Here is a 26551-nt window from a genome sequence, read left to right as displayed (position 1 = left end):
TGAAAAAATAAAGCACTTCCTAATAGAAATTTTGCATTCTTAACACACTGAGCATAGAGGGTTCAACGACAGATATTAAATAAGTTCTCAAAGGCTAAGTTTTCTAGTCGAGTATTTTGCCTCAAAGAAAGGTCTCAAAAACAAAATTATCCTACAAGATGATAAACAAAACTAGCTGCCCATAGCAACCATAACAGATGTACTAACGAGAAAAATTAAGCAGCAGCAACTGCTTTCTCATTGGTTGATCTGGTGTAAATCTGCAAGCTTGAGTGATGAGCTACCATCTTAATAGCACCTCTTGTCACAAGCTCTCTGATGGCCCTCCTTGCAAGGGATCCATTGATCTGATAGAAGAAAACCCAAAAACGTTTTAGATGAATCAGTAAAAGGAATTAGTGTAGCTAAAATTTTGATGTTGCAAAAATAACTTAAGACTGACATCAGCAACATAACATTGATCTCAGGGCTAATCAGCAACAGCTTAACATTGCCATAAGAACTTACTACTTTCATATACTTAACAGCTATTTCAATCAATACTAACCAAGGAATAGGCAGAAAAAACAATAAAGCTGCAGGAAACATCACCAGGTTCCCATCCATAAATAAGTACGTAGTATACCCAATGAGATGGTCATTTCAATTTAGCTTGATCAGTCACTCAGTCTCACTCCAAAATAAAATCAATTCCAATGAAATGATTAAGGTGCCCCTCCTCTCAAAGGGATTAAAAAAAAGTAAACAAACACCTCTCCACTACGCGATTTGTTAAGCAAAATAACACTCACAGTCAAACTACATGAATAACTCACCCATCAAACAATCTAATTGCTTCATTGTTTAACCTTATCATATACTTAGTTCACACTATATGAAATCTCCCAATATTAGTCACTCTAACAAATCTCGAAAATCATAAATTCCGCAAATCAATCTTTTGTGTATATCAATCAAAATTGTTCACCTCACATTGCTTTATAACACAACCAAATGCAATACAAAAGACGAAAAACTACAACTACAAACAGTAACAACTGGCCACTTAATTATCATGATAAGTATTGCCTTAATACATTCGCAGTAATCTCTAAACAAAATAACTAGAAATGAACACTAAATTCTGACTAAGAAACCCTAAATCCCACAACAATTTCATTGTCCCTAATCAAGAGAAAATCATTGGAAACCCATCAATATTGATAAATGCACAAACACCACTCCTAAACACACTACTACATATCGTAATATAAATCAAATAAATCAGATCACATAATAAACACCTGTTTTATTCTTTTTTAATATATTTCAAAACCCTAACTTACACAATCAAGTCAAAATACCCAAATTGATTACAAACCCTAACAAATATCTTAACTTCAAAGCAAAAAAATCAAATCAAATTAAAAACAAAAAGAGTGAGATGAAATTAAAGAGAAACCATACCCTGAAACGCTCAGAAAGAGTAGCAGCAGTAACGACCTTTTGCTTAGCAGCTTCAGAAAGAAGCTTGTCAAAAGTGGCGTTATCAAACAACACCAAGTTGTTCACCTTTTCCTTTTGCTTTCCCTTACTCCACTTCTGCAAATTTTTACCCAAAAAAAATCTATTAATCTCAAATTAAACATACAAATTATCAAAGATAAAGAAATAAGGAAATGAATTATTAAAAAATTAACCTTCTTCTTTTGCTTTCCACCTCCAGATTTAGCCGGTTTTGATGAAGGCGCAGCCTTGGTATCCTTCTTTGGAGCCTGAAAATTAATCGAAAAAAAACCCAGAAAATTAAAATCGAACAATAAAAGATGAAAATCGAAGATCAAATCTCTGAAATTAGAGGAGAGAGAATTAAAGAGAAATGAATACCATGGTTGATAAGAGGCAGAACTACAATGAAGAGAGAGAAAGTGAAGGAAGGATATAATAAAAGGGGTGAAGCGAATTAGGGTTTTAGATGAATATATATTCCTGTTTTTTAGGTTATGAAGGGTTATTGGGTTTGGGCTGCGTGAGTTTTAATATTAGGGCTTTTGATAATATGGGTCTAGGACTTGGACTCTCTTTAGAATTGGTATTTGATTCAATCTCAAACTCTGATACAGTTGTTCGTTTTATGTCAAAAATCAGAATATGGATCTAGTACTAACTAGTAACCACACCAACATAGTGTATTCTGTATAAGACCTATTCGGTATCCTCTTACTAAACCTGTTAATTTTCGACTCGTCCGCACATCCGATCAGAAGTCGACCCATTTTTGTGGGTTTTGAACATAATTCTATGAACCGTAATCCAATTTAACCCAAACTTGTTTAAACCCAATAATTTGTAGGTCAAACCCAACCTGAACCCATCCTGTTGACCGTTTTTATGTTTTATTTGAAAATTAATATCTTTAGTCTATTGGTTGAGTTTGATCATTTATTTACCATCCGACATTCATTTCTCTATCTCATTTTTCCATTTCTTAAAATTATTGCTCAGATCCACACTAACAACCTTGTACATCAACTATCGACCTACACCAATTGCATGCGCATAATTTACATCACCTCATGCCACGTTGGTCTGGCCTGTTTCTTTAATGTTTAAAAGCTAGTTTTTTTTTTAATTATTATTATCATTTTTTATTAATTAGAAATTAGTGTGCTTTGGTGACGATTTAAATTATGGAGTAGGCATGTAACGGCTAAAAACAATATCGGTGATAATTTTCGATTAAAAAAATAGGGAATAAAAAAAAAGTAAGCTTAAAATATCGTAATTATTTAAAAATTAGTCAAAAATAAGTTAAATAAAAAAATTGTTCTAACCCCGTTGGGTTGGTCTGCACCTGAACCTTTGGGTTAAGTTTGAGCATTACTCGATCTGTGACCCGAAGTGACCTTACCTAAGATAACCCCTGACCCGACCCAATTGACCCGATTGACAGGTCTACTTCTTATTATTAACTTTAGGATAGACAACAAGGCAAGTATGAAAAAATTTTGCGTTCGGAATCACAGGGAAACGAGTATAAATTGTTGGACATTTCATATAACTTTCTGAACATCAAAATATTACATCAGTTTTTGAAGATTTTATTATACAACTCTTGTTTATTTATTTATTTTTTATTATTATTTTATCTTATCAATATTAAACATGTCAACTAATTTGTAAAAATATATATTTTTTTTGACAAAAAATAAAATATTTTACTTGTACTCCATTACGTAGTGCTCCCTTTATTTTTATTTAAATGATTTAGTTTGACTTTGACACTATTCACCTGCACGGCTGCACCACTTTAACCATTATTTGTGTTTTATATGTAAGACAAAATATGATCAATGAATACTTGTTAGAATCGTCTCGAAGTATAGTTTTCAAATATCCACTTTTATAATTTATACTACGTACTTGTTAATAATTAAAAGGTTAAAACTATATGCAACCCTTAGACTTGCAAATAAAAAGCTAAAAGTGGAAAGAATAGATATCTATATCTATATTTATTTAGTCTTTAAAAACTCTAACCATGATACACACATGTCTTCATCCTATGTTCTCTTTTCCAATCCAATGTGCCACATGCTCACTATTCCAATCCAATGTGCCACGTGTTCATTATTCCAATACGATGTGCCACGTGTACAAATTAATATTTAAATGGAAAGTAATTAGTCATCAAATTATTAATATTAATTAAGAATTTAAAACTGAGCATAATTTAGAGATATTAGTTGGAGTAAAAGCTAAACTGTTTGGATTTTATGTTAGCTAAAAGCTAGCTTTGACCTTTCATTCCACCACACAATTTAATATGGAGTATATGTAAATCTGTAAATTAAACCAAAAACCCACCATAATCTGATGGCCGCTTCATCTTCATCAGCAAACCCACTGCACAAATAATTCCACACTCTTCCTCTTCATCTCCCCTCTTCAATTCCCACAAATTAAATTCCTTTAATCATGTTTTCGGTTACAAATTCCGAACATAATAATGATGTATGTTAATGCTTTTTTAGTACGGAGATTTATTCAATCATCTGCCACTACAATATTAATTCTATATAACATAGTAATTCCATCATCAAATTCACATGTAGATTCACATTTGGTGAGTGACTATCATCTTGTGCCTTTTATTATTATTATTATTATTATTATTATTATTATTATTATTATTATTATTATTATTATTATTATTATTATTATTATTATTATTATTATTATTATTATTATTATTATTATTATTATTATTATTATTATTATTATTATTATTATTATTATTATTATTATTTTTGTAGAATTTATATTTAAATTTTCGCTGAAATTGAAATAAAATTTAAACATGCATGAATTTTTGTTAATTGAAACCCCCAATTGTCAAAATTGAAAAATTGTTAATAAGCCTAAGTCTAGCTAATACTCAAATTTTAATCCGTTTACAGGAATGATGAGTCAATCCCGGAAATACAACCACTTGAAGACAAATAAAATCCACAACATACAAAATGGAGGAGACTAAATATGAAGACATGACGGGAAAATGTGGATGCTACAATATGAAGAATGCTATCTCATTCGGCCATTCCCCAACTATCTTATGTAAACATAGTTACTTAAACATATATTCAATAATATTTTGCTAATCTAACTTCCTAATTATTGATTGCTTACCAATCCATTGAATGCCAACTTCAACATATTATAATGCAAAACAACAACAACAACAACAAAAAAGTTATTGTTCCTCACAAAATAAGTCACGACCAAAACCCCCGATGTCTCCATACTACTATTTGTCTATTTCATGATTAAATAAAACTACATGCACCAAAAAAAAAAAAAAAACACCAATAACAAGCCCGTACATTGTACGAAACAAAAGACTAGTTAAATAAACATTTATACACCAATTTACTCCTAAACTGTCTATGAATTCTCAACTGTATACTAAAAAAGTAAGTATCTTAAATATTTATATAGCATTAGCCCTAATTAAAAATATCATTAATCAAAGTTGTGCATAGCAAAAAAAAAAAAAAAAAAAAAAAAAATCATGTTTTGAGATGCAATTCTTGACTTCTTTTCCCAAGCCAAACTGCCAAAGTCTATTGTGTAACATGTATTTGTTCGGACTTGCTGTGTCCCTTTCTATCTGACCACTTTGTTTGTGTAATTTGGGATATTGGACTTCTATTAAATGTGGGAATTTGTGGGCCAATTATAATTGACATTCTACGGCCCTAACTTGTGTTATGGGCTTTAATCCTTGTTGGGCCCACTTCTGTGATATGTCCAGCTGGGACCCAATCGCAATAAAATAACTTAAGAAATTTCTACTTTTTTTGTGGAAAAAAATATGAACCGTGAATTCCTGACACGTGTGCGGTCAGGAAGATATTTTCAATTTTTTCCCAGAAAATTATTGGCATCCTGTGATCTGGTAAACTCCAACCTTTGTAGTTTACCTTCATTTTGCACAAGTTAAATCATACTGTACTAAAAAATATGGTCCTTACCTTCTATGTTTCCAAATCAAGTGTATAATTGATCCTTGTTACCTAACAGTAGTTCTTTGACTCAATACTTTGTTTCCTCGTGGTAGTGTATGCTAATCATTCATCTACAATAAAATATCGCTGTTTTTTTGTTGGTCGTGTAACACCGGAGTATGAACATGTAATGTAAAAACCAAATTTGATTAGGGAACGTTTAATTATGAAGTATAAGATAATAAATCTAAATTTTTTTCCATAAAATTATTATTCCTTTTTTTTTTTTTTTACTTAGCATAATTAATTAATTATGAAAAGAAATCAAAATAAGTACATTACTATATGTAGCGTTTATACTAGTTTGTCTTCCAAGATTACTATATTAGGTTAATTTCCCCAATAGTGAATCTTGTTTGATACTTGCACTAGTTGAGCACTTGAGCTATAGAAAATAACCAGAAGATTACATTGATTCATTATCATTTATCAACCTTATAGGCCATGCTTCCAATAATTCTATTATCAATTCAATGTATGCTCAATTTTACTTATTCGTAGATGATGTATCAAAACTAAAGATTATAGAATCTCATTTATATCAGTTTTCTATTTTGGTTCTTTATGCAGAAAACTAAACACAAATATTTCGTATATAGATTCAATTTTACATATAAATTTCCAATGATTATTCCTAACACGTAATTGAAATAATACAAGAAGCGAAGAATGTTACATTACTAAGCTATACGGTATATCTAACTCCAAATCTTTCTTTTAGAAAATTGAAACAAACAAAATTCATATATCCTATTCTTGCAAAAGATGATTTATCACATCGTCGTTACTCCTCTTTTCATATAATCATATCGTATAATTAACAATAAAGGTTTTTGAAACAACTCTTTATAATAGTTGTAGTTGACTAGTTAAATTATCATTACGCTTTTATCGTTATACAATCTTAGGGCATGTTCTCATTGACTGAACTCAACTGAACTGAATTGAGCTGAACTGAATATTTTATAAGAGGAGGAAATTAGGAGCTGAGCTGAACTGAACTGAACTGAACTGAATTCAACATAAGAGAACAGGCCCTTAGTATCAATTTTTTTGAAAAACCAACTACAAAGCCTAATGTTTGCTTTGACAATTAGATTTTAAAATTAGTTTTTTTTTTTTTTTTTTTTTTTTTTTTGCAACATCAATTTCAGCATAATTGATTTTCATTTAATTTAGATAGGGAGTTTGAGAAAACAAGAGGACATATCACAAATATATCCCTATCAAGCGTCAATTTTGTATCAAACACCTCAAATGTGAACCAACGAACAAGACAGCGGATAGTCCTTCCTTTCTCGGTGGTTAAACAGTCAAAAACTTTGAATCAACTTCTTTTTTTTTTCTCTATTTTTTTTTTTTTAATACTTTTGGAAAAGGTCAAGCTCCAATTAAAATTAGATATGCTTAAAAAGATTAAGGGATTGCATTAATGTACTAACGATCCTACTAGCCAATAGATTGGTCCAAAACTCCACTTCTTATCCCTTGTAGCAATGCCAATTTGCTAGACAAGGATAATGCCGTGCATTACATGCTTAAAGGAAAAAAAGTCACTCTAAATACCATTAATAGCAAATAAATAAAGATCGAGACAAGAAAAAAAAGAAGAAGAAGAAGAAGAAGGAATGTACAATGTGTATTTAGGACAATTTACTAACTCATTAGGAGGTAGCACTAATTGTTTCATGCCCTTGAATCTCATATCTCAAGTACCCAAGAACATACGGTGTTATAATTTGATGCGTGCACAACTCTAACAAAGAGTTTTAATACTCACACACGGATCGGAGTATAATTAGATGTACGTAGAAACTTTGTATTAACAACTAACGCACGGTAAAAAAAAAAATGATATTACATATCAACACAAACCAACTAATTAATCTTATTTCCAATACAAGTTTTACTCTTTCAGATTTGTAATAAACTAATTAAACTTTATCAAACAACTCTAATTTGACGATCATTTTTAACTACATATTATAATTTGTGGGAAAAAAAATGATTATTAGAGATTTTTTAAAAATAATTTCAATATACAAGTATATGTATTTTCAAATTAGTTTTCTCGTTGAAAATTAAATGTATTAACAAGCTAAATACTTTTTTGTCCTCGAATAATTGACACAATTAAACGTGACAATTTTATTTGTCAAAGTTCGACTCACTTACTATTCATGCATACAAAATAAATTAAGTTTACTTACGGAGTATATTTTATGGTTAAAATAATAGAAATAAATTAAGATGTGATATCTTATTAGAATTCTCTTATTATATAGAGTAACATTTTCAAATATCAAATTTTTTATAATTTTCAATTATACCACGATCATTGTCATATTGATATAAAATGTTCATTAAAAATTGTGCTAATACGGCGTATAAAGTGAATTGAAGATATACATTACTCGGTAATTATTTGAAAACGAAGAAAGATTTTTTTTTTTCCACGTTAATCAAACATTGCCTAATTTGTCTGCCTGTCTCTGAATATGGACAGGTGTTTGGCTACTAGTGACTAATGAGTGGGATTTTTAAGCAGCAATACACGGAAAGCAATGATATCATCTTGAAAGCCAGTAATTACATTTTACAAACCAAAAATTACTTTATAAATTTATTTTATTGGGTCAAACTCAAAGTGGCCTTAAGGAAATAAAAATTCACTCTTGCACATTTTAAGAGAGAGAAAATAGAACAAAAACAAATAAGGAAGAAGATTTCACTGTCAATAAATTTAGTTTTTCAAGGCATATAAAAATAACAAAATAATTTTCCAGTTATCATAAGAAGAGGATTCTCGTGAAAAGAGGGCTCACAGGCCAATAAAGCCCATATTTTCACCATCATTCATGCTTGTTTGCCTCCTTATTTAGTCTTCTTCTTCTACCATTTCTTCATTCTCCATTATTATTGATCTTTGCAACTTTTGGGTGTAATTCCTATTTCAAAGGTAAGAACTTTCCTTATGCCACTCTTGTTATATTTTTACGCGCGAGATTTGATCTCATGTCTCGAGTACATCTGTCACGACTTTTATGTGACATGATATTGTAAATTATATGTTGTTTGTTTATAATGTTGCAAATTATTTGTTGTTTGTTTATAATGTTGCTTGTTTTAGTGGGTTTGCTTGGTTAATGGAGTTTTAATTATAGTTTTTGTAGTACCAATATAACACATGGAACTATTATTTTAGAAATTAAGTACAATTTTGTGATCTAATTTCTTTACTTTGGTTTACTTGGTTGCTTAGATTGGAGTTGGTACTTTATTTGTTTTCTTAGGATTCTTCAATCTTCATCATCATCTTTATCTTTTTTCAGGTCTTCTGATTTGTGGGTCATTGTTAAAAATAAAAATTACCCAAAAAAGGAAAAAAGTTTGAATTTTTGGGATGGATTCTTATTGTGCAACAATTGGAGCAAATACCAAATTAGCAAGAACTGGTAAAAATTATGGAGAAAATTGTATTTGGGGAGAGAAAATCAGAGGTAGTTTAAAAAACTGCAATGTGTTGGTAAATCATTTGCCAAGGAGCTTGAAGACTGATCAAAGAGGCAGAAAGATTAACTCTGGTGTTGCCTTTTCTGTCTTGACATCAAACAATGTCACTGAGACACTTGTAAGTTCAATTTTATTGTAATTTATCTTTTCAGTCTTTTAAATTTGATTTGATTCATGCCCTTGTACAAGTTATGTTGATCATTATATCGTTGTATGTGTGTAAAGTGTCACACTTCGACGTCATTAAATCTATTTTTGTAAACACGTTCTGCGTTTGTACTCGTATTTTTTTATGCCTTAGTTCAATATATTTTTGTATGACCAGTTTGGTCTAAAATAATATGATCACGCATATTCAATCTATTATTGTATATCTGTATGACCACCCGTAGTTCAATCTGTTGTTATTGTTAATACGAAGTATTTCATATGATGAGTGTAGTGTACTATTCCAAAGAAAAATTAGTAGGTTCTTTATTTTAACCTTCAAAACATTTAAATTTATTGCAGATTAGGGAGGCACCAATCGTCGAAAGGAAAAGTGCTGATCCTAAAAATGTGGCATCAATTATACTGGGAGGTGGTGCAGGAGCTCAGTTATTTCCACTAACCAGCAGAACAGCAACACCTGCTGTAAGTAGACCTTTGGAAATATGTATAGAACTATGAAGAGTAATATTATGGACCAATTGTGTAAATGTTATGCACATAAATGTTGTGCAACAAATAAAGTTTTGTATCAGGTTTTTGGTTTGGACCATGTATATTAAATAAAGTATGATGCAGGTTCCTGTTGGAGGATGCTACAGGCTTATTGATATTCCAATGAGTAACTGCATCAACAGTGGTATAAACAAAGTATTCATATTAACTCAGTTCAATTCAGCTTCCCTTAATCGCCACATATACCGTACTTATCATGGGAATGGTATCAACTTTGGTGATGGATTTGTGGAGGTAAACTTCTGATGCAGTATACCATAGCCCAATTTAAGATGTAGATTTGAATTTTTTTTAATCATATGTGAGTAGAAAAAATGACCGGAAATTATGTTACAGGTTTTGGCAGCTACACAAACACAAGGAGAAGCTGGAAAGAACTGGTTCCAAGGAACAGCTGATGCTGTCAGACAATTTATATGGCTGTTTGAGGTAGGACAGTTGATTTCATAGTTTTTTACTGTTATTTGGAAACATAGATTCAGATATATTGGACTGTGGTAAAAGGGTATGTGCTGAATGTCTCTAATACATACAGGACGCGAGGAATAAAAATATTGAGAATATTCTGATCTTGTCTGGTGATCAGCTCTATAGAATGGACTATATGGATCTTGTGCAGGTATTGATTGAGTTTCTTCTTGATTTCAATCATATAAACTGATCATCATATAATGATTTTTACTATAATTTACTTGCAGAATCACATTGACAGAAACTCTGATATCACAGTTTCTTGTGTTCCTGTGGGTGAGAGGTATGCTGGCACTTCCGTCTTTGGTGGTTGATATTCTTTCGTAATCTGAAAATCTCTTTGTTCATATATTTATATAAGTTTCCTGTTTGTATCTGGCTTCAAATTTACACCTTCTTCCAGCCGTGCATCGGATTATGGACTGATGAAGATAGACAGCAGAGGTCGAATTGTCCAATTTTGGGAGAAACCTAAGGGAGCTGATCTGGAAGCAATGGTGACCCAATCTTTCTACGATTTTTTATGTTCTTTGTCTATACAACTTAATTTGGTGAACACTAAATCCTTTTCGATGTTTGGTTTGCTGCAGAAAGTGGACACACAAATTCTGGGATTATCTCGAGAAGATGCTTCAAGTAGTCCTTACATTGCATCCATGGGAGTTTATGTGTTTAAAACAGATGTTTTACTTAAGCTTCTGAAACAGTCATACCCAAAATCCAATGACTTTGGGTCTGAAATCCTTCCTTCTGCTGTCAAGGAGCAGAATATTCAGGTATGTCATAGTTAAAATGGTCTCATGCTGATTTTCCTTCTCTTTGTTGGATTTAGTACACTTCAATCACCTTAGATGATATCAGCATTCTGATATACGAAGTGTTTTTTTGTGTCTTATCAGGCATATCTGTTCAGAGACTACTGGGAAGATATCGGAACCCTGAAGACTTTCTTTGATGCTAATTTAGCACTCACCAAAGAGGTGATCAAACTTCTTAATCCACAGTTTGATAAGTCATCTTTATAAAACATGCCTGTATTGACATTGAGATAAACTGTTGAATAACACAATTCAAATCATCTTGTTTTATTTTCAAACAGTCACCAAAATTTCAGTTTTATGACCCAAAGACGCCCTTCTACACATCCCCTCGGTTCCTACCACCAACGAAAATGGACAAGTGCAAGGTATGCTCTACTCTAATAACCTTTGTTTCATAGTAGATGCAGTCACTAGTAGATTAATGACCTTATTTGAACTGTACAGATTAAGGATGCTATTATTTCCCATGGATGCTTCCTGCGAGAATGTACAGTTGAGCACTCTATCGTGGGAGAAAGGTCACGTTTGGACTCTGGTGTAGAGCTTAAGGTATAGATCTAGAAGTTTCCTATCTCTCAATCTGTGTAGTAGCATGGAAATTCTTTTTCTTCTTTTTTCCTGCTCTTTCATTAATATCTGATAAGCTGTTCTTTTGGCCTTCCAGGATACCTTGATGATGGGTGCAGACTACTATCAAACTGAATCTGAGATTGCATCTCTTTTGGCGGAGGGTAAGGCACCAATTGGGATTGGCCGAAACACGAAAATCAGGTACACAATCTTGTCAGATTGGATTGCTGATCACACTTAACAGTATTTTTTTGCTCTACTGAAAATAATTCAGATTAATATAGCATTTGAAAACAGTTTTATTACATGTGTGTCTAAAAAAGGCAATTCTTTCCTTTTGCAGGAACTGTATCATTGACAAGAATGCGAAAATAGGTAAAGATGTGATCATCACCAACAAAGATGTGAGCATACTTGACCTTATATATCCACCTTTATATGCCTTTTGTTTATTCTTTAATGCTTTTATTGAGAACATGCACATTATTGTAAAGCACAAGACTGAACACTTGTCTTTTTTCGCTACATTTTAAGGGTGTTGTGGAAGCTGATAGGCCAGAACAAGGGTTCTATATTCGATCAGGAATCACCATTGTAGTGGAGAAGGCAACCATTGAAGATGGCACCATCATATAGTCATCTTCCAAGTTCAGCATGAAACATCTTTCATACATTAAGGCTTGAAACAGGGGATTCGGATTAGGAACCTTCAGAGGACATTATGTCAAAAGGCGAGAAGTACCATGAGCATGGACTACAACGAACGAGCTGCCAGAGATCATATATCGCCGTATGCCTTGTTTGTTCAACTAGAGACCAGCTTGGCTATGCTGTGTACAAAAGAGAAAAGTGGAGAAATAATAATAAGCTGACCTCATGCTTATAATCATACTACTACTACTACTAGAACTACATTATATAGCAACATTCTGTCTGAAATGAGAGTTTTTGGAGTAGGGAATAATAATGTGTTCAACTATCAAACAATCATAGATTGAAATCTTGTATCAAACTTTAGTTTATACATCAATAAAAAAGTTGTACACTTTTGGTATTTACACAAATTCTTTCATGCTTTTTTATATTTTTTACTCTATCCTTTGCTTGACCATACTATCCCACATTTATGGATTTTTTTTTTCTCTTTTAAATAAATTACTTAGAATTAATATTCAATAATCAGTTATTTTCTTAAAATTAAGAATTTAGTAGATCTGTGCAGCATTTGTGGTATTTAATGTCAACTAAATCAATAAAATGATGTGATGATTTTCATAGCCATGTGGCAAATAGTGAAAATTTCAAGGAACAAAACCAAAACACGGAATTTAGCTTAATTAGTTATTCAGTTACAAATTTGCAAGCAATGTAACCATCATTTTTCTCCTTGAAAAACAAAAGATGGAGAATCATTCAAAAGACTATTCCTCCGCTCTCCAAACCTACCTTAACAACATCTCCATCTCCTCCTTGCCTGGCATCAGAGATGCACCTGGTTAGTACCCTTCATTTCTTCGACAATTATCTAGTTGTTGTCATGTTTGTACGTTACTAGATCATTATCGTATTACATTATCAACGTGACTATAATCTCGATGGAGGGAGTAATATTACTCACAACTGTCACAAGTCGTACTATGTGATCTTTTTGTTCACATAATGTTTTATGTTATCTAAATAGATCTAACTCCCCTTCTTTTTTATTCTTTCCTGCTGAACTATATATTGATGGCACAAGTACTGGAAGTAAAGGCTGGGGATTCACTAAGAGATGCAATACGCTTGCTGTATGAGAAGAATGTAGCAGTAGCACTCATCACAGACAACTCTAGTGCTAATAATGCTGCCATTTCAAGGCTTTCGGACCGCTACATCGGTGTCATTAGTTTTGCTTCCATGATCGTGTGGTGCATACAGGTACATAAAAATTAAAAATCCAGTCCTCAGATAGTTTATTTGGATATCAGTCACGATTTATCGTTTATTTGTATGCACAAGCTCCATATGTTATATGTACACTAGTACATGAACAACAGATAACCATATCAATGCATACAAGATTAATTTCAATTGTATAAACAGATGAACCAATGGAATAAATAAACAATCTCTTGCTTGTTTATTTTTTATAATAAACATTATTTACTTCATCAATTTCTAAATTTGTCCAGTTTTTCAGTCCTGGTACTGTGGTCATTTAGTGATGATGAAATATTGCAGAGGCTTAAAAAGTATGAAACTAGTCAAAGCCAAAACGAAGCTGGACAACGAGCTTTCGAAGGCTTCATCTCGAGGCTAGATCAGAATCCTGATTTGAAGCAAGCTAAGGTACAATTTTCAACTCTTCTGTCCGAAGGAAGAATTATACAATAGCCTACTAGAGACTTTTTAATAAACATGTTATGTCATCATATAATAATTCAATAGGTAGGAGAGCTAGCGAAATACTTCCTATGGGATCCATACATTCCTGTGCATTTGGAAGACGATACTCTCTTTCAAGTGCTTCTGCTGCTATCTAAGCATCAGCTCCTTGTTCTGCCTGTCATAGAACGAGCTACAGATCAAGTTATCGGTTTCATTTCACAGGTAATCTTCTTTTCAAAGCTTTACAGATAGATTTTCCATAGTAAGACTGCAAAGATTTTCATTTTATACAACTGCAGAGAACTTATTATCTTCAGTTTGGTAGCAGAATGCTGTAGTCAAGTTCCTTCTCCGATCAAGTGGGTTAGAGTGGTTTGACAGCATAGCTAACGTTTCCTTGTCAAAATTTCGGTACTAAAACAAGTTCAAGGATTGTATATATTAGAAAAAACATTGAAAACACTAATCCAAGCAACATTAATGTCTATGACAGATTTCAGAGGAAGAACTCTGTCTATCAAGTATATGGAGATCAAAGTATTTCAGAAGCATTGTTAGTTATGTCGGAAAACAGATTCGCTACTGTTGCTGCAGTAGACAGAATGACTGGAGAGGTGATTGGAACAGTAAGAAAAGATGACATCACCCTTCTAAACAACTATCAACTGTTTTCTAAATCCAAGTGAGTTACATCCTTAGTTGTATTACCTGTAACTGTACTACTGCAGGCTCATTTTCGACGAGTTGTTGCTAAAACAGATTCTCTTGCTCTTGTTATAGGACTATGACTTTGGCAGAGTTCATTAAAATAGCCAGCAATGAGGACAGCTACAACCTTATAACTGAGAATCAGCAGCATGATCTGGTGGCCCAAAGTTTCCGCCTAAGAAATAATTTTATCCCGAGAATGGATTCACCAGTCATCCACAAAGAAACCGACACCCTTAAGCAGGTCATGGTAAAAATGACAGAGACAAACAATGAGTCCAGCTTCATAGTTGATGAATCGAACAGAATGATAGCTGCCCTTACCTTTAAAGACATTATCATAGAGTTTGCTCCACCTTGTTTGGAATCGAGGATCAATGGAGGTGGGTTCTTTGAATTCGCTTTACAGAAAACTGGATGCCATATAGAAAATGGTACCTTAGTGTCTGACCAGTAAGCCCCTCTGTGCCTTTTTTCTTTCTGTAATTTAAGGTGAAGTGAAGATGCTGTAGAATTGACTGTTCTAATCAGGTCGGTTGAATGTCATAAGCCCTGTCGAGTCAGGCTTCTTATTATTGTGTGATCTTAAAACTGTACGATTATGTGTAGTGTGGAGCTCAATGCTCAAGCTGACTCAATTATGATATTTAGGGTCTCCAGTCAGATGCTTGGAGTTAAACTGAATTTCACAGCAGCGATTATAACCATCAGCCATGTAATAAACAATCCGAATGAAAATTATCATGCCAAAGGCAATCTACATAGTCTCAAACCACAAACTAGGCAAATGGAGTACAAAAATTTACAAAGAAAGCACAATAAAATTGAAATATCAACTAAGGATCCCTTTATAATGAATTAATTGACAAAAGATAACTGACCACATCAAACTACAGCAGAAACACTGGGGATCATTTGGGAACTCTCCATAACCTGTTTGGAGATGCCGAGTAAGAAATTTATGCCTCACATAGCCTCCAAAGAATTAAATCATCCCTCGTTGTTGAGAAATGACACACCATTGTCTTCAAATCATTTCAGGCTCGGTTGCAGAAAAATGATGCCTACTTGGATTCTAGACCCAAAAAAAGAGGTCCTGCCACAGAGTGGCTGCATCCAGGAGGAAAGACACTTCTGCAGGATGATCCGCCATTATAAAGAACCCCACTGTGAAAAATGTAGAGTGCTAGTGTGCTCTAAAATATAATCCTGTCCATCAATTGTTGGATTAAAAAATAAATTAAGGATAGTTCTATATATCCACATTATACAATTGCCAAGAGCATCTCTTTAACGGTATAATTTTGGTAGTTCATTGCAGACGTATCTTAGTACTCCTTGGTATTCCAAACTACAATGGATCCTCTTTTCTTAAATTCGCATGATTGGAGTCCATTCATGGCTTTCCCCATCAATGCCATGGCAGCAATACTTGGGAACTGTTTCTTTGCAAGCTCATCCTGCCCTATCTTCAAGCGATGAGGCTCACAGATCACCAGGGGCTCAGCATTACTTGGCGGGGGAGCAGTACTCTTCTGACACCATCTCTGAATCCAAGAACAACCAAGCATACTTCGGTTCCTGTTTGTTGCCACCAGGGATGAGGACCCACCATTTCTTGGAGCCTCCACATTTTGCTCTATCTCCATCTGTGCCTTGCCATGATGCTTGCGTAACTTGGCGTCAAAGCTCTCTCTATTGTATTTTGTTATTCTGTTGAAGAATGTATTAAATTTCTCATGCGAAGAGCCTTCCCCCATATCTGAACTCTTGGTACCAACCCCTAATGAATCAGAAGAACTTACCTTCAGACGCTTAATCCATCTGTTACCCGAATCTGGGCCAAGAGAACGTTCTTGTCGGGTATTACTCTTAGACCTTGAGGTCTGTTCATGAGATGAGAAGAGCTGTTTAGCATTCAAGCTACGGACTCTTGAAGTACTTGGGTCTTTTCCATCAGTTGAACTTACTGCAGGTTGAAGCCCAGGTTGCTCTTCTGCCTCTTCATTTATGTCAGGTATCTCTGTGATAGGCCTTTTGCTTCTGGTTTTCTCTGAGCTTGAATCACAGGCAGTTGGTGGGCTACTTTCAGCCATAGTATCATCCTGAATGCAAAGCATCAGGCAACTACATGAGCTTATATAATTTGGAGAAGCACATTTTTGTCAGACAATTTATAATTATTCCAAATGAAATGCCCGAAACACCAATATCCTCAAAACTAGTAGATATTGCATGTACAAGTATTCTTGTTAAATGATCATGCAACCCATAATCAACAAGAATTAAGAAATAGATACCTTAGTTGATGGGGATGGTTCCATACCTGTGATAAAATAAAGAAACATGCTGAATTAGTTTAAGAGAATTGCTCTAGAACAGCTCAACTTCCTGCTTAGCTAAAGACAAGAAATAAAGGCATGGTTCAGCAAAGTCTAAAACTACATTGAGAGAGCTGCAAAATACCCAATAGATTTTGCCGGTTCTTAGGAGCTTCTACTTGCATTCCATTAGTTTCAGCAGATGCTTCATTCCTTGAACCCGTTTTACAGATGGAAGGATTTGCAGTATTTTCCTTCTCTTCACTATCATCAGTGGAGGTCCACAGAGGTTGGATCTTCACTCCTCTTGAACGAGGAGCAACATTAGTAAACATGCTAAAAGGCCCACCAAATGTCTTCTCTTCTTGATGAGCTGAAGTTGGTTCAACCATCACCTGATGTCCTTTTGACATATTAACACAAGTTTCTTTGGTGAATAGAATGTGATGGGCTCTCTGAGAAATTTTGGGAGGATCTCCAGGTGAATTCTCCACAGAATCAACCATTGTACAAATCCTCATAGTCTCTACATTGCGGAAAGAACATGGAACGCTATCGAGGGGTTGGCCCCCGTTTTGAGACTGCTGCTTGAGAAAAAAGGACTGAAAATTCTTTTTCCCTGAGGGACAACCATGTTGCAAACGTACTTCATCACTCATTCCAGAATCACGACAAAGGTCATTTCCCATTTTCTTTTCATGAAACAGGACTGAAGAGGATTTTTGATACTTGCAACGATCCTGACTAAAACATGTGAAATTATCATTCGAAAAGTGTCGTTCAAATACCACAACTGGCTTTGATGCATCAGATTTGTTATTGTTAAAAGATCTTGATACACCTTTGCCTTTCTGTTCTTGGAATAAATTCGACATAGCTTGTTGCTTGCTATTCCTCAAATTGAAATCCCTCGAAGTATCCTCTTTACCAACAGCTAAGGTTAGAGCCATGGACTTGTGGCCAAACTCGTGATCAACTTCTGTCCCAACTGTTGAGGCACTCTCTTTGTATTGGCCAAGGGTGAGACTTGGAAAAGATAAATTACTGAGTTTATTCTTAAAATTTCCCAGTTTCTTAGTCAAATCCTCATTAACACATCCCCCGGTTTTTATTTCTTCAGGACTTTTACTTATTCCTTTCCCAGATTGAAGACTATCTTCTGTCTTAAGCCCACTTTGCACCAGGGAGCCTCTTGTATCAGCATGTCCTTTATTGTAGCGCAAAAATGAGGAATTGTCAGCGATTGATCTTGGCTTAGAACTGTTATTTATCCAGCAGGTCATCCAGCTCGGCTGATGGGCTTGTAAGGATGTCATCGATGTTGCATCCTCGTCATGAGAAGGCCTAGCAGCATGATCAGACATGTAGCTGGAAAGTGCAAGTATCCTTTTCTACTCTTCCTTAAAGCACTTTACTTACTCTCAAGATGCAATTTCCCCCTGAAATGCATACATGCAATCAAAATTCATTTTACAGAAAAATAAACAAATTCAAAGTTAATCAAACATTCAGGCATATATCTCTGCATTAAGGTGAGCTCATGTACATCAATCAAGTTTCTCCATCAAGTCAGGTACTATGCTAAGATTGCTAACTCCTTATAGAAAATCCTGAATTGAACGAAAATTTCCCGAGAACAACAAATGAACTCAACAACAGTTTGCTAAAGAACCAGTAATATCAATATAACATGACAGAGAATTGGAATGCAGCCAACTTCCAACACTTAAGTACATCCTTAAAATTTCTGCTTAAGACAAAACAAAGAAGATTTGACATTGAAAATTATCACAAAACCCTTAGATTATTACAAAGAGGAAAAGAACAAAGTGAGTCCTATGACCTATGTCAGAGGCAGACTGACTGTGCCATCAACCAAGGACAACCTCCCACCAGTGATCTGACATCAAAAATCAGCAGCCTTACTCATTTGAATTTATTCCTTTACACCCTTGATTGTAATTGTTGGAAGTTCTTGATATAAAATAAGAGGGATGGGGAAAAACAAGAGAGAGAGAAAAACAAATGAAAGGGAAAAATCCCACATTGGTTGGGGGGAAAGGTTTTTCCTTGTTTTTATATTGTAGTGTCTTAACACTACTTAGTTGAGTGAGTGGGAGTTAAGTGTTACTCCACACACACGCGCGCGCGCGCCGAGCCGGGCCGGGTCGGCTCGGGCCTCGGGGAATGCGATGCGCGGGCGTGGGTCCTTGATTATAGCTGATTAATTAATTCCTTGTTTCCTGCTTACGTTGTTGACTGGTTGAATGAATCTGGTCGTTTTCTTAGCCAGTACTCGTTGCTTTTTCCAGTAAAAAACACACAACACATTCAGTTATCTCTCCTCTATAAAATTATCTAAACACGAGTTTCTTCTGTTAAACTCCGGCGCCGTGCTTATCCTGGAGGGCGACCGCTTCTAGTCTACTGCACCGGGAGGTAGCGCGGAATCGTCTTTTAGGTCAGTGGTTTTCCACGACGCGGCTATTGTCACTTTGGTTCACGCATCAAGAGATAAGTAATTTCTGTTTTATTGCTTAGTAGTATAACAATCTAAAAGACGATTATGGCTTCCAAGTTTCTGATTCCTGATATGTCTAAGTTAGAACCTCTAGATGGAAAGAATTATAAACGTTGGCCTGTTAGGATGCGTTTTTATTTGGAGCAAATTGATGTTGCATATGTTCTTGATGATATTGTTGAACCTGATGATAAGGATAATTTGTCTGAAAGTGATGTTAAGTTTGCTAAGGATGATAGAACCTGTAAGGGCATGTTGTTGCATTATATGTCGAATAGTCTGTTGGATATTTATATGGGTTTTTATCATGCTAAGGATATTTGGGATGTTTTAGAGAAAAAATATAGAACTGATGATGCTGGTACTAAACGTTATTGTGTTAGTAAGTGGTTAAGTTTTCAAGTTGTTGATGATAAGCCTATTATTGATCAGATTCATGCTTATGAGAGTGTTTGTATTAATATGACTGCTGAAGGTCTGTCTATTTGTGATACTACCCTTGCTATTGTTCTGATTGAGAAACTCCCTCCCTCTTGGAAGGATTTTCGTAACCAACTCATGCACAAAAAGAAAGACCTAACCTTAGAGGAACTTGCTGCCCACCTCAAAATCGAGGAGGAAAACCGTATCAAAGACAAAACCCCTTCTGTTTTTCCTTCCTCTTCTTCTGCCAAAGCCAACCTTGTTGAACCCAAATCAAACAACCAGTCCAAAGCCAAAAACAGTAACCTTAAGCCTAAAGGGAAGATTCAGAAGTACAAGTTTAAGGGTACTTGTTTTGAGTGTGGTCTGACTGGTCACAAGGCTAAAGATTGCAGGGTCAAGAAGAAGAATGGGCAAAGTCAAGCAAATCTTATTAAGGATTCTGACGTTATTGTTGTTGTTGTTTTAGAAGCTAACTTTACAGGTAATGCTACTGAGTGGATTGTTGACACTGGAGCTACCAGGCACATCTGCGCCAACAAGGACATGTTCACTACCTATGACAAGGTTGAAGGTGAAAATGTCTTCATGGGCAACTCAGCTTCTGCTTCTATCCAAGGCAAAGGGAAGATCGTTCTCACTCTCACTTCTGGAAAATTGCTTACTCTGACTAATGTCTTGCATGTTCCAGAAATGCGCATGAATTTAATTTCTGGCAGTTTACTCATGAAAGCTGGACTGAAGCTCTCTTTCGATTCTGATAGATTAGTTCTTACTCGCAATGGGGAATTTGTAGGGAAGGGATTTTGTAATGGGGGGCTTTATACTCTTGATGTTAAAATTGACACTATGAATAAGAATGCTAGTACTTCTTCTGCTTATATTGCTGAGTCTATTGATTTATGGCATGCTAGATTAGGTCACGTTAATATTGATTCTGTTAAAAGGCTTAAACACTTAAATTTGATTCCAAGTTTTTCTAATACTGATTTTTCAAAATGTCAAGTTTGTGTTGAAGCCAAATTTACAAAGAAGCCATTTAAATCAGTAGATAGACAGACTGAAGTACTAGAGCTTGTTCATAGTGACTTAGGTGATTTTAATAATCACGAAAGTAGAGGGGGTAAAAAGTATTATATTACTTTTGTTGATGATTGTTCACGTTTTTGCATGGTTTATCTTCTCAGGTCTAAGGACGAAGCTGAGGAAATGTTCCTCAAATATAAAGCTGAGGTAGAAAACCAATTGGACAAAAAGATTAAAAGGGTTAGGAGTGATAGGGGTGGTGAGTACAGCCCTGACACTCTTAAGGCATTTTGTGAGCAACTTGGCATTGTTCATGAGACGACGGCTCCCTATTCACCCGAACAAAACGGTATAGCTGAAAGGAAAAATAGAACTTTAAAGAATATGATGAATTCTATGCTTATTAGTTCTGGGCTTCCTAATAACATGTGGGGGGAGGCTATTCTTTCTGCTTGTCATGTTTTGAACAGGGTTCCTCACAAGAAGCTTGACAAGACTCCATACGAAATATGGAAAGGTCGAGTGCCAAACCTGAAATACTTGTAAGTGTGGGGGTGCCTAGCAAAAGTAGGCATACCTAGTTTCAAGAGGGATAAAATTGGTCCCAAAACTGTTGATGCTATTTTTATTGGCTATGCTTACCAAAGTGCAGCTTATCGTTTCTTTGTTAAAGGTGCTAACAACTCTTATGCAGGTGGTCATATCATTGAAGCTAGAGATGCTGAGTTCTTTGAGAACATTTTTCCTTTGAAGATGTCTTCTTCTAATGATAGTGAATTGCATGCTAGTAGTTCTGTTAGTTTACCTATTGCTAATGCTCCTATTACTAACGATGATTCTGTTTTAGAGCCAAGGAGAAGCAAAAGGGCAAGAAAGGAAAACAGTTTTGGTCCTGATTTTATTACTTCCTGTTTATCTGAATCTTCCTTAATTGATGATGATTTTGTGCATATTTTTGTTTTGGAAGATGATCCAAGAACCTATGATGAGGCAATGAGGTCAGTTGATGCTGTTTTTTGGAAAGAAGCAATTGATAGTGAGTTACAATCAATTCTCAATAATAACACTTGGGAATTGGTTGAACTTCCTAGAGGTTGTAAGCCCATTACTTGTAAATGGATCTTTCGGAAAAAGTTAAAGGCCGATGGATCCATAGACAAGTATAAGGCAAGGATAGTGGTAAGGGGTTTTACCCAAAAGTTTGGCATTGATTATTTTGATACCTACTACTCTGTTACTAAAATTGCAACCATTAGGACTTTAATTGCTCTTGCTTGCATTTTTTATCTTGTTGTTCATCAAATGGATGTCAAAACTGCATTTTTGAATGGTGACTTGGATGAGGAGATTTATATGGTCCAACCTGAAGGGTTTGTTGTTCCAGGCCAAGAGAACAAGGTTTGTAAGTTAGTCAAGTCATTGTATGGGCTCAAACAAGCACCAAAGCAATGGCATGACAAATTTGATAAGACTATGACTGGTAATGGTTTTCATGTTAATGAAGGTGACTCTTATGTATATTTTAAGCATGATAGTCATGGTTGTGTAATTATTTGTCTTTATGTGGATGATATGTTGATTTTTGGGACTGACTTGGATCGAGTAAATGAGACAAAACAGTTTTTGAGTTCGAATTTTGAAATGAAAGACATGGGTGAGGCAGATGTGATTTTGGGAGTAAAAATCAAAAGGACTCCAAAAGGCATCTGTCTTAATCAGTCACACTATGTTGAAAAGCTTCTTAAAAGGTTTGACTCATTTAATGTCGATCCAGTTAAGACTCCATATGACCCAAGTTTCCATCTAAAGAAAAATAATGGTGATCCAGTTAATCAGTCTGAGTATGCTCGAATTATTGGTAGTGTTATGTTTCTAATGAACTACACTAGACCTGACATTGCTTATTCTGTTAGTAGGTTGAGCAGGTACACTCATAACCCAAGCAGTGATCATTGGATTGCTCTTAGGAGGTTGCTTAGGTACCTTAAGGGTACTGCGGATTGGGGTTTGCACTACTCCAAATTTCCTGGAGTTTTGGAAGGTTTTTGTGATGCCAACTGGGTATCCGATAATGATGAAGTTAACTCTACTAGTGGCTATGTCTTCACCCTTGGTGGTGGAGCTGTATCCTGGAAATCTTGTAAGCAATCTTGTACTGCTATGTCTACTATGGAATCTGAGTTTATTGCTCTTGAATTGGCAGGTCATGAGGCAGAATGGTTGAGGAACATGCTTGCAGATATTCCGCTGTGGGGGAAGCCAGCTCCTTCAGTTGCACTTCATTGTGATTCGCAAGCTGCTATTGCTGTTGCTCACAACCATGCCTATAATGGGAAAAAGAGACACATCCGTGTGAGGCATAAAGCCGTCAGAAATCTGTTGTCTGAAGGGGTGATATCACTGGACTATGTTAAGTCCGAAAAGAACATTGCGGATCCGTTAACTAAAGGCCTATGCAAAAAACTAGTTTTGGAAACATCGGAAGAGATGGGGCTAAAGCCCGTTGTATGAATTGTGAAATAGTGAACTCCTACTCACCATGAGTTCAAAGGGGGACATTATATAATAATTCGGAAGCACATTTTGTTTTTATTGGACCATCTCTAGATGTTTGTTGTGCTTAGCTACAAATGAGAAGGAGGTTGAGCATATGGCTCTTAATGAACCCATATCCATATTTTTGGAGGTGTGTTGTAGCTCACACTTGATGGAGTTCACCTACTTAGGTGTGGAAGTGTGGCCGCTTCCTATGAGTATTTCGTGGGCTTATACTCTAGAGCACCTATGAGCATCCAGGCTCGCCAGTATAATGCGTCACCTTTATTCGCGGAATTTCATAATATTATACATGTTCAATTGTGTGGCTCAAAGTGACGGGTTCCTAACTCCCTATTGAGTTCAAGACGAAAGTCACTTGGTAGGTGAGGGATCATAGCTTGATGTCCACTATGTGTTAATTCAAGTCGCGAGACATTGACATTTATGCAATTGTTTTGTTTTGCCCAGAATTCATCTTTTCCTTCCTTTCTTTTTCATATCTTCGAACCTGTGGGGGATTGTTGGAAGTTCTTGATATAAAATAAGAGGGATGGGGAAAACAAGAGAGAGAGAAAAACAAATGAAAGGGAAAAATCCCACATTGGTTGGGGGGAAAGGTTTTTCCTTGTTTTTATATTGTAGTGTCTTAACACTACTTAGTTGAGTGAGTGGGAGTTAAGTGTTACTCCACACACACACACGCGCGCGCGCGCGCCGAGCCGGGTCGGCCTCGGGACTTGGGTCTTGGGGAATGCGATGCGCGGGCGTGGGTACTTGTTATCTTTTTGGAGGAATTTTATTTCTTTTTTCTTGTTAAACAGAATATTCTTTTTTTGTCTGTTGGGAATATTCTTTTCTGTCTATTGGGAATATTCTTTTCTGACTGTTGGGATTACGGAATTAAGTCAATCATTAATCCCTTGATTATAGCTGATTAATTAATTCCTTGTTTCCTGCTTACGTTGTTGACTGGTTGAATGAATCTGGTCGTTTTCTTAGCCAGATTTGTACCTCGTTTTACGTTTCATGTCTCCCTTCTTCTGCCTATATATACTCGTTGCCTTTTCCAGTCAAAAACACACAACACATTCAGTTATCTCTCCTCTCTAAAATTATCTAAACACGAGTTTCTTCTGTTCTGTTTTCTGGGCAAGTATTCTGAGTTCCAGTCGGGTTTGTGAGTGCACATAAACTCCGGCGCCGTGCTTATCGTGGAGGGTGACCGCTTCTAGTCTACTGCACCGGGAGGTAGCGCGGAATCGTCTTTTAGGTCAGTGGTTTTCCACGACGCGACTATTGTCACTTTAGTTCACGCATCAAGAGATAAGTAATTTCTGTTTTATTGCTTAGTAGTATAATAGTAAGTACATCACTATAATACTAGTTTGTGATCAATATAATTATAATAAAATATATATATATATATATATATATATATATATATATATATATATATATATATATATATATATATATATAGATTTACTTCGTTCATTTTTAGTCGGGATTAATAATTTTATTGTGTAAACTCCGTTGTTGAATTATCAATAAAGCTTTGGATCATGTGCCCAGAAGATATATTTGGTCCCTAGTTTCTTAAAGGATAATTAAGGTCTGGTATCTGCTATGTACACGTCTGACAAAGTTTACTCCTTTATTTATTTCCTCACAACAGACCAGCAAATTTAAGCTCCAAAGTTCAAGATAGGCAGCCATAGACTATTCAAATTCAAACAAGGTCACAAAAAACCCATCTGGGTCTAGCTGCTTACAAGTCTATTTCATGCTCCGAGAACTTAATGATGTAAACGAGATATGATCCCGGGTTTTAGATACCACCCCTCCAAAATCTTTATACAAATTTTTATATGTGGCTGGCCACACGATATGGCCGGGGTTATTCGGTCGGTCATGGATTACTCGATCATGGTTAGGGGTTACTCGGTCGGTCAGGTGTACTTAGCGCTTTTGGCGTTTGTTAGCTTAGTGCTGAAAACTTTAACTATCTAAGCTAACTAAAATCCACACAGCATAATTTATCACGAATTTACCATAATCGACAAAAGTTTAGTACTTTAACAAATAAAATTACCAAAATTCAGATCATATGAACTTAATTGAATCCCACTTTACTGAAATTCACCCAATTGTAAAATCCACATTCAACAAATGAAAAAGAACAGAAAAAAATCCCAAAAATACAAAACAAGTACATTGAAATCCTACAAATTGGCAGATCAAAATTTAAATATAAAAGCAGGGAATTCAAAGTAATGAAGATGAACTGACCTGAAGAAGAAGAAAGTTAGGAGAAAATTGCTGCACCCAGATAAACAAATAATGTCAGAACTCAGAAGTATGGAGATGGATATGATTTTCCTTTTCAAGTAATTACTACAATAGTTGTACAACTTGTTGGGAATTTGGGTAAGCATGGAATTTGGGACCTTTTTTAATAAGTGTATAATGTATGGTCTTAATATGAAGAATATGATTTTGTGGATGATATTGCTTTGATGAGGGCAGTCGATGGAAGAAAAGGTCATGGTGTCAATTCATATGGTTCTAGTGTTCTACACTTACAAGTTGGTTCTACAAAGACACAAAGTGTTTTTCTGATGTGAAGTTTTTCTTCCCCTCTTCCATTAGTGTAATGTGTGTTAGGTATTATTGGCAATTTTCCGTTTTTGGTTTTGAAGATTTTTTAATTAAATGAATAGGTTGTGTCATAAATTTACATTTATTGTGTTTATATTAGAGATATTAATTTTGAAAATTCACAATCGTTTATTACTATGTGTTGTGATAACTGATAAAGCAAGTGGAATAACAAATAAAAAGATACGAGAAATATTGCAATAATTTGTTAATTGTTGTTCAAAGTTATAATCAAAGAGTGTTATGTTAGGAAAATTGACATTTTATAAAGTCAATTTTAAAGTAAGGGTCTGTTCTCTTCTGTTGAAATTCAGTTCAGTTCATTTCAGTTCAGTTCAGCTCAGT

General features: G+C 34.9%; 4 protein-coding genes across 5 annotated transcripts; 2 read left to right on the top strand and 2 right to left on the bottom strand.

Moving 5' to 3' along the window:
• On the bottom strand, positions 1 to 2016 carry LOC145558855 (small ribosomal subunit protein eS25-like). The gene is made up of 4 exons (XM_081620202.1): positions 1867 to 2016; positions 1680 to 1754; positions 1447 to 1581; positions 1 to 347 (listed from the first exon to the last, which is right to left on the bottom strand). The coding sequence occupies exons 1-4, from the start codon at positions 1867 to 1869 to the stop codon at positions 216 to 218; spliced, it is 345 nt and encodes a 114-aa protein (XP_081476328.1). The 5' UTR covers positions 1870 to 2016; the 3' UTR covers positions 1 to 215.
• Positions 2017 to 8215: 6199 nt separating this feature from the next.
• LOC145558854 (glucose-1-phosphate adenylyltransferase large subunit 1-like) lies at positions 8216 to 12708 on the top strand. The gene is made up of 15 exons (XM_081620201.1): positions 8216 to 8505; positions 8879 to 9177; positions 9570 to 9692; positions 9846 to 10016; positions 10119 to 10211; positions 10318 to 10401; positions 10481 to 10536; positions 10657 to 10750; positions 10844 to 11029; positions 11153 to 11233; positions 11353 to 11439; positions 11519 to 11623; positions 11739 to 11845; positions 11988 to 12048; positions 12179 to 12708. The coding sequence occupies exons 2-15, from the start codon at positions 8950 to 8952 to the stop codon at positions 12278 to 12280; spliced, it is 1578 nt and encodes a 525-aa protein (XP_081476327.1). The 5' UTR covers positions 8216 to 8505; positions 8879 to 8949; the 3' UTR covers positions 12281 to 12708.
• A 337-nt stretch (positions 12709 to 13045) lies between these two features.
• LOC145558002 (SNF1-related protein kinase regulatory subunit gamma-1-like) lies at positions 13046 to 15274 on the top strand. The gene is made up of 6 exons (XM_081619160.1): positions 13046 to 13139; positions 13326 to 13561; positions 13865 to 13972; positions 14072 to 14233; positions 14398 to 14693; positions 14792 to 15274. The coding sequence occupies exons 1-6, from the start codon at positions 13046 to 13048 to the stop codon at positions 15174 to 15176; spliced, it is 1281 nt and encodes a 426-aa protein (XP_081475286.1). The 3' UTR covers positions 15177 to 15274.
• A 143-nt stretch (positions 15275 to 15417) lies between these two features.
• Positions 15418 to 26028, bottom strand: LOC145558853 (uncharacterized). 2 transcript variants are annotated; one of them, XM_081620200.1, is made up of 5 exons: positions 25838 to 26028; positions 17186 to 18479; positions 17020 to 17045; positions 16525 to 16824; positions 16263 to 16432 (listed from the first exon to the last, which is right to left on the bottom strand). In XM_081620200.1, exons 2-5 carry the CDS (start codon positions 18402 to 18404, stop codon positions 16415 to 16417), a joined length of 1563 nt encoding a protein of 520 aa, XP_081476326.1. In that variant the 5' UTR covers positions 18405 to 18479; positions 25838 to 26028; the 3' UTR covers positions 16263 to 16414. The 2 variants fall into 2 exon arrangements, with proteins under 2 accessions (XP_081476325.1, XP_081476326.1); XM_081620199.1 differs by having other exon boundaries at positions 15418 to 16824; positions 25838 to 26026.
• Positions 26029 to 26551: the final 523 nt, after the last annotated feature.

The sequence above is a fragment of the Chenopodium album genome, chromosome 9 (genome assembly GCF_948465745.1).
Source record: "Chenopodium album chromosome 9, dcCheAlbu1.1, whole genome shotgun sequence".
NCBI lineage: Eukaryota > Viridiplantae > Streptophyta > Magnoliopsida > Caryophyllales > Amaranthaceae > Chenopodium > Chenopodium album.
This window is presented reverse-complemented; position numbering and strand designations above follow the sequence as displayed.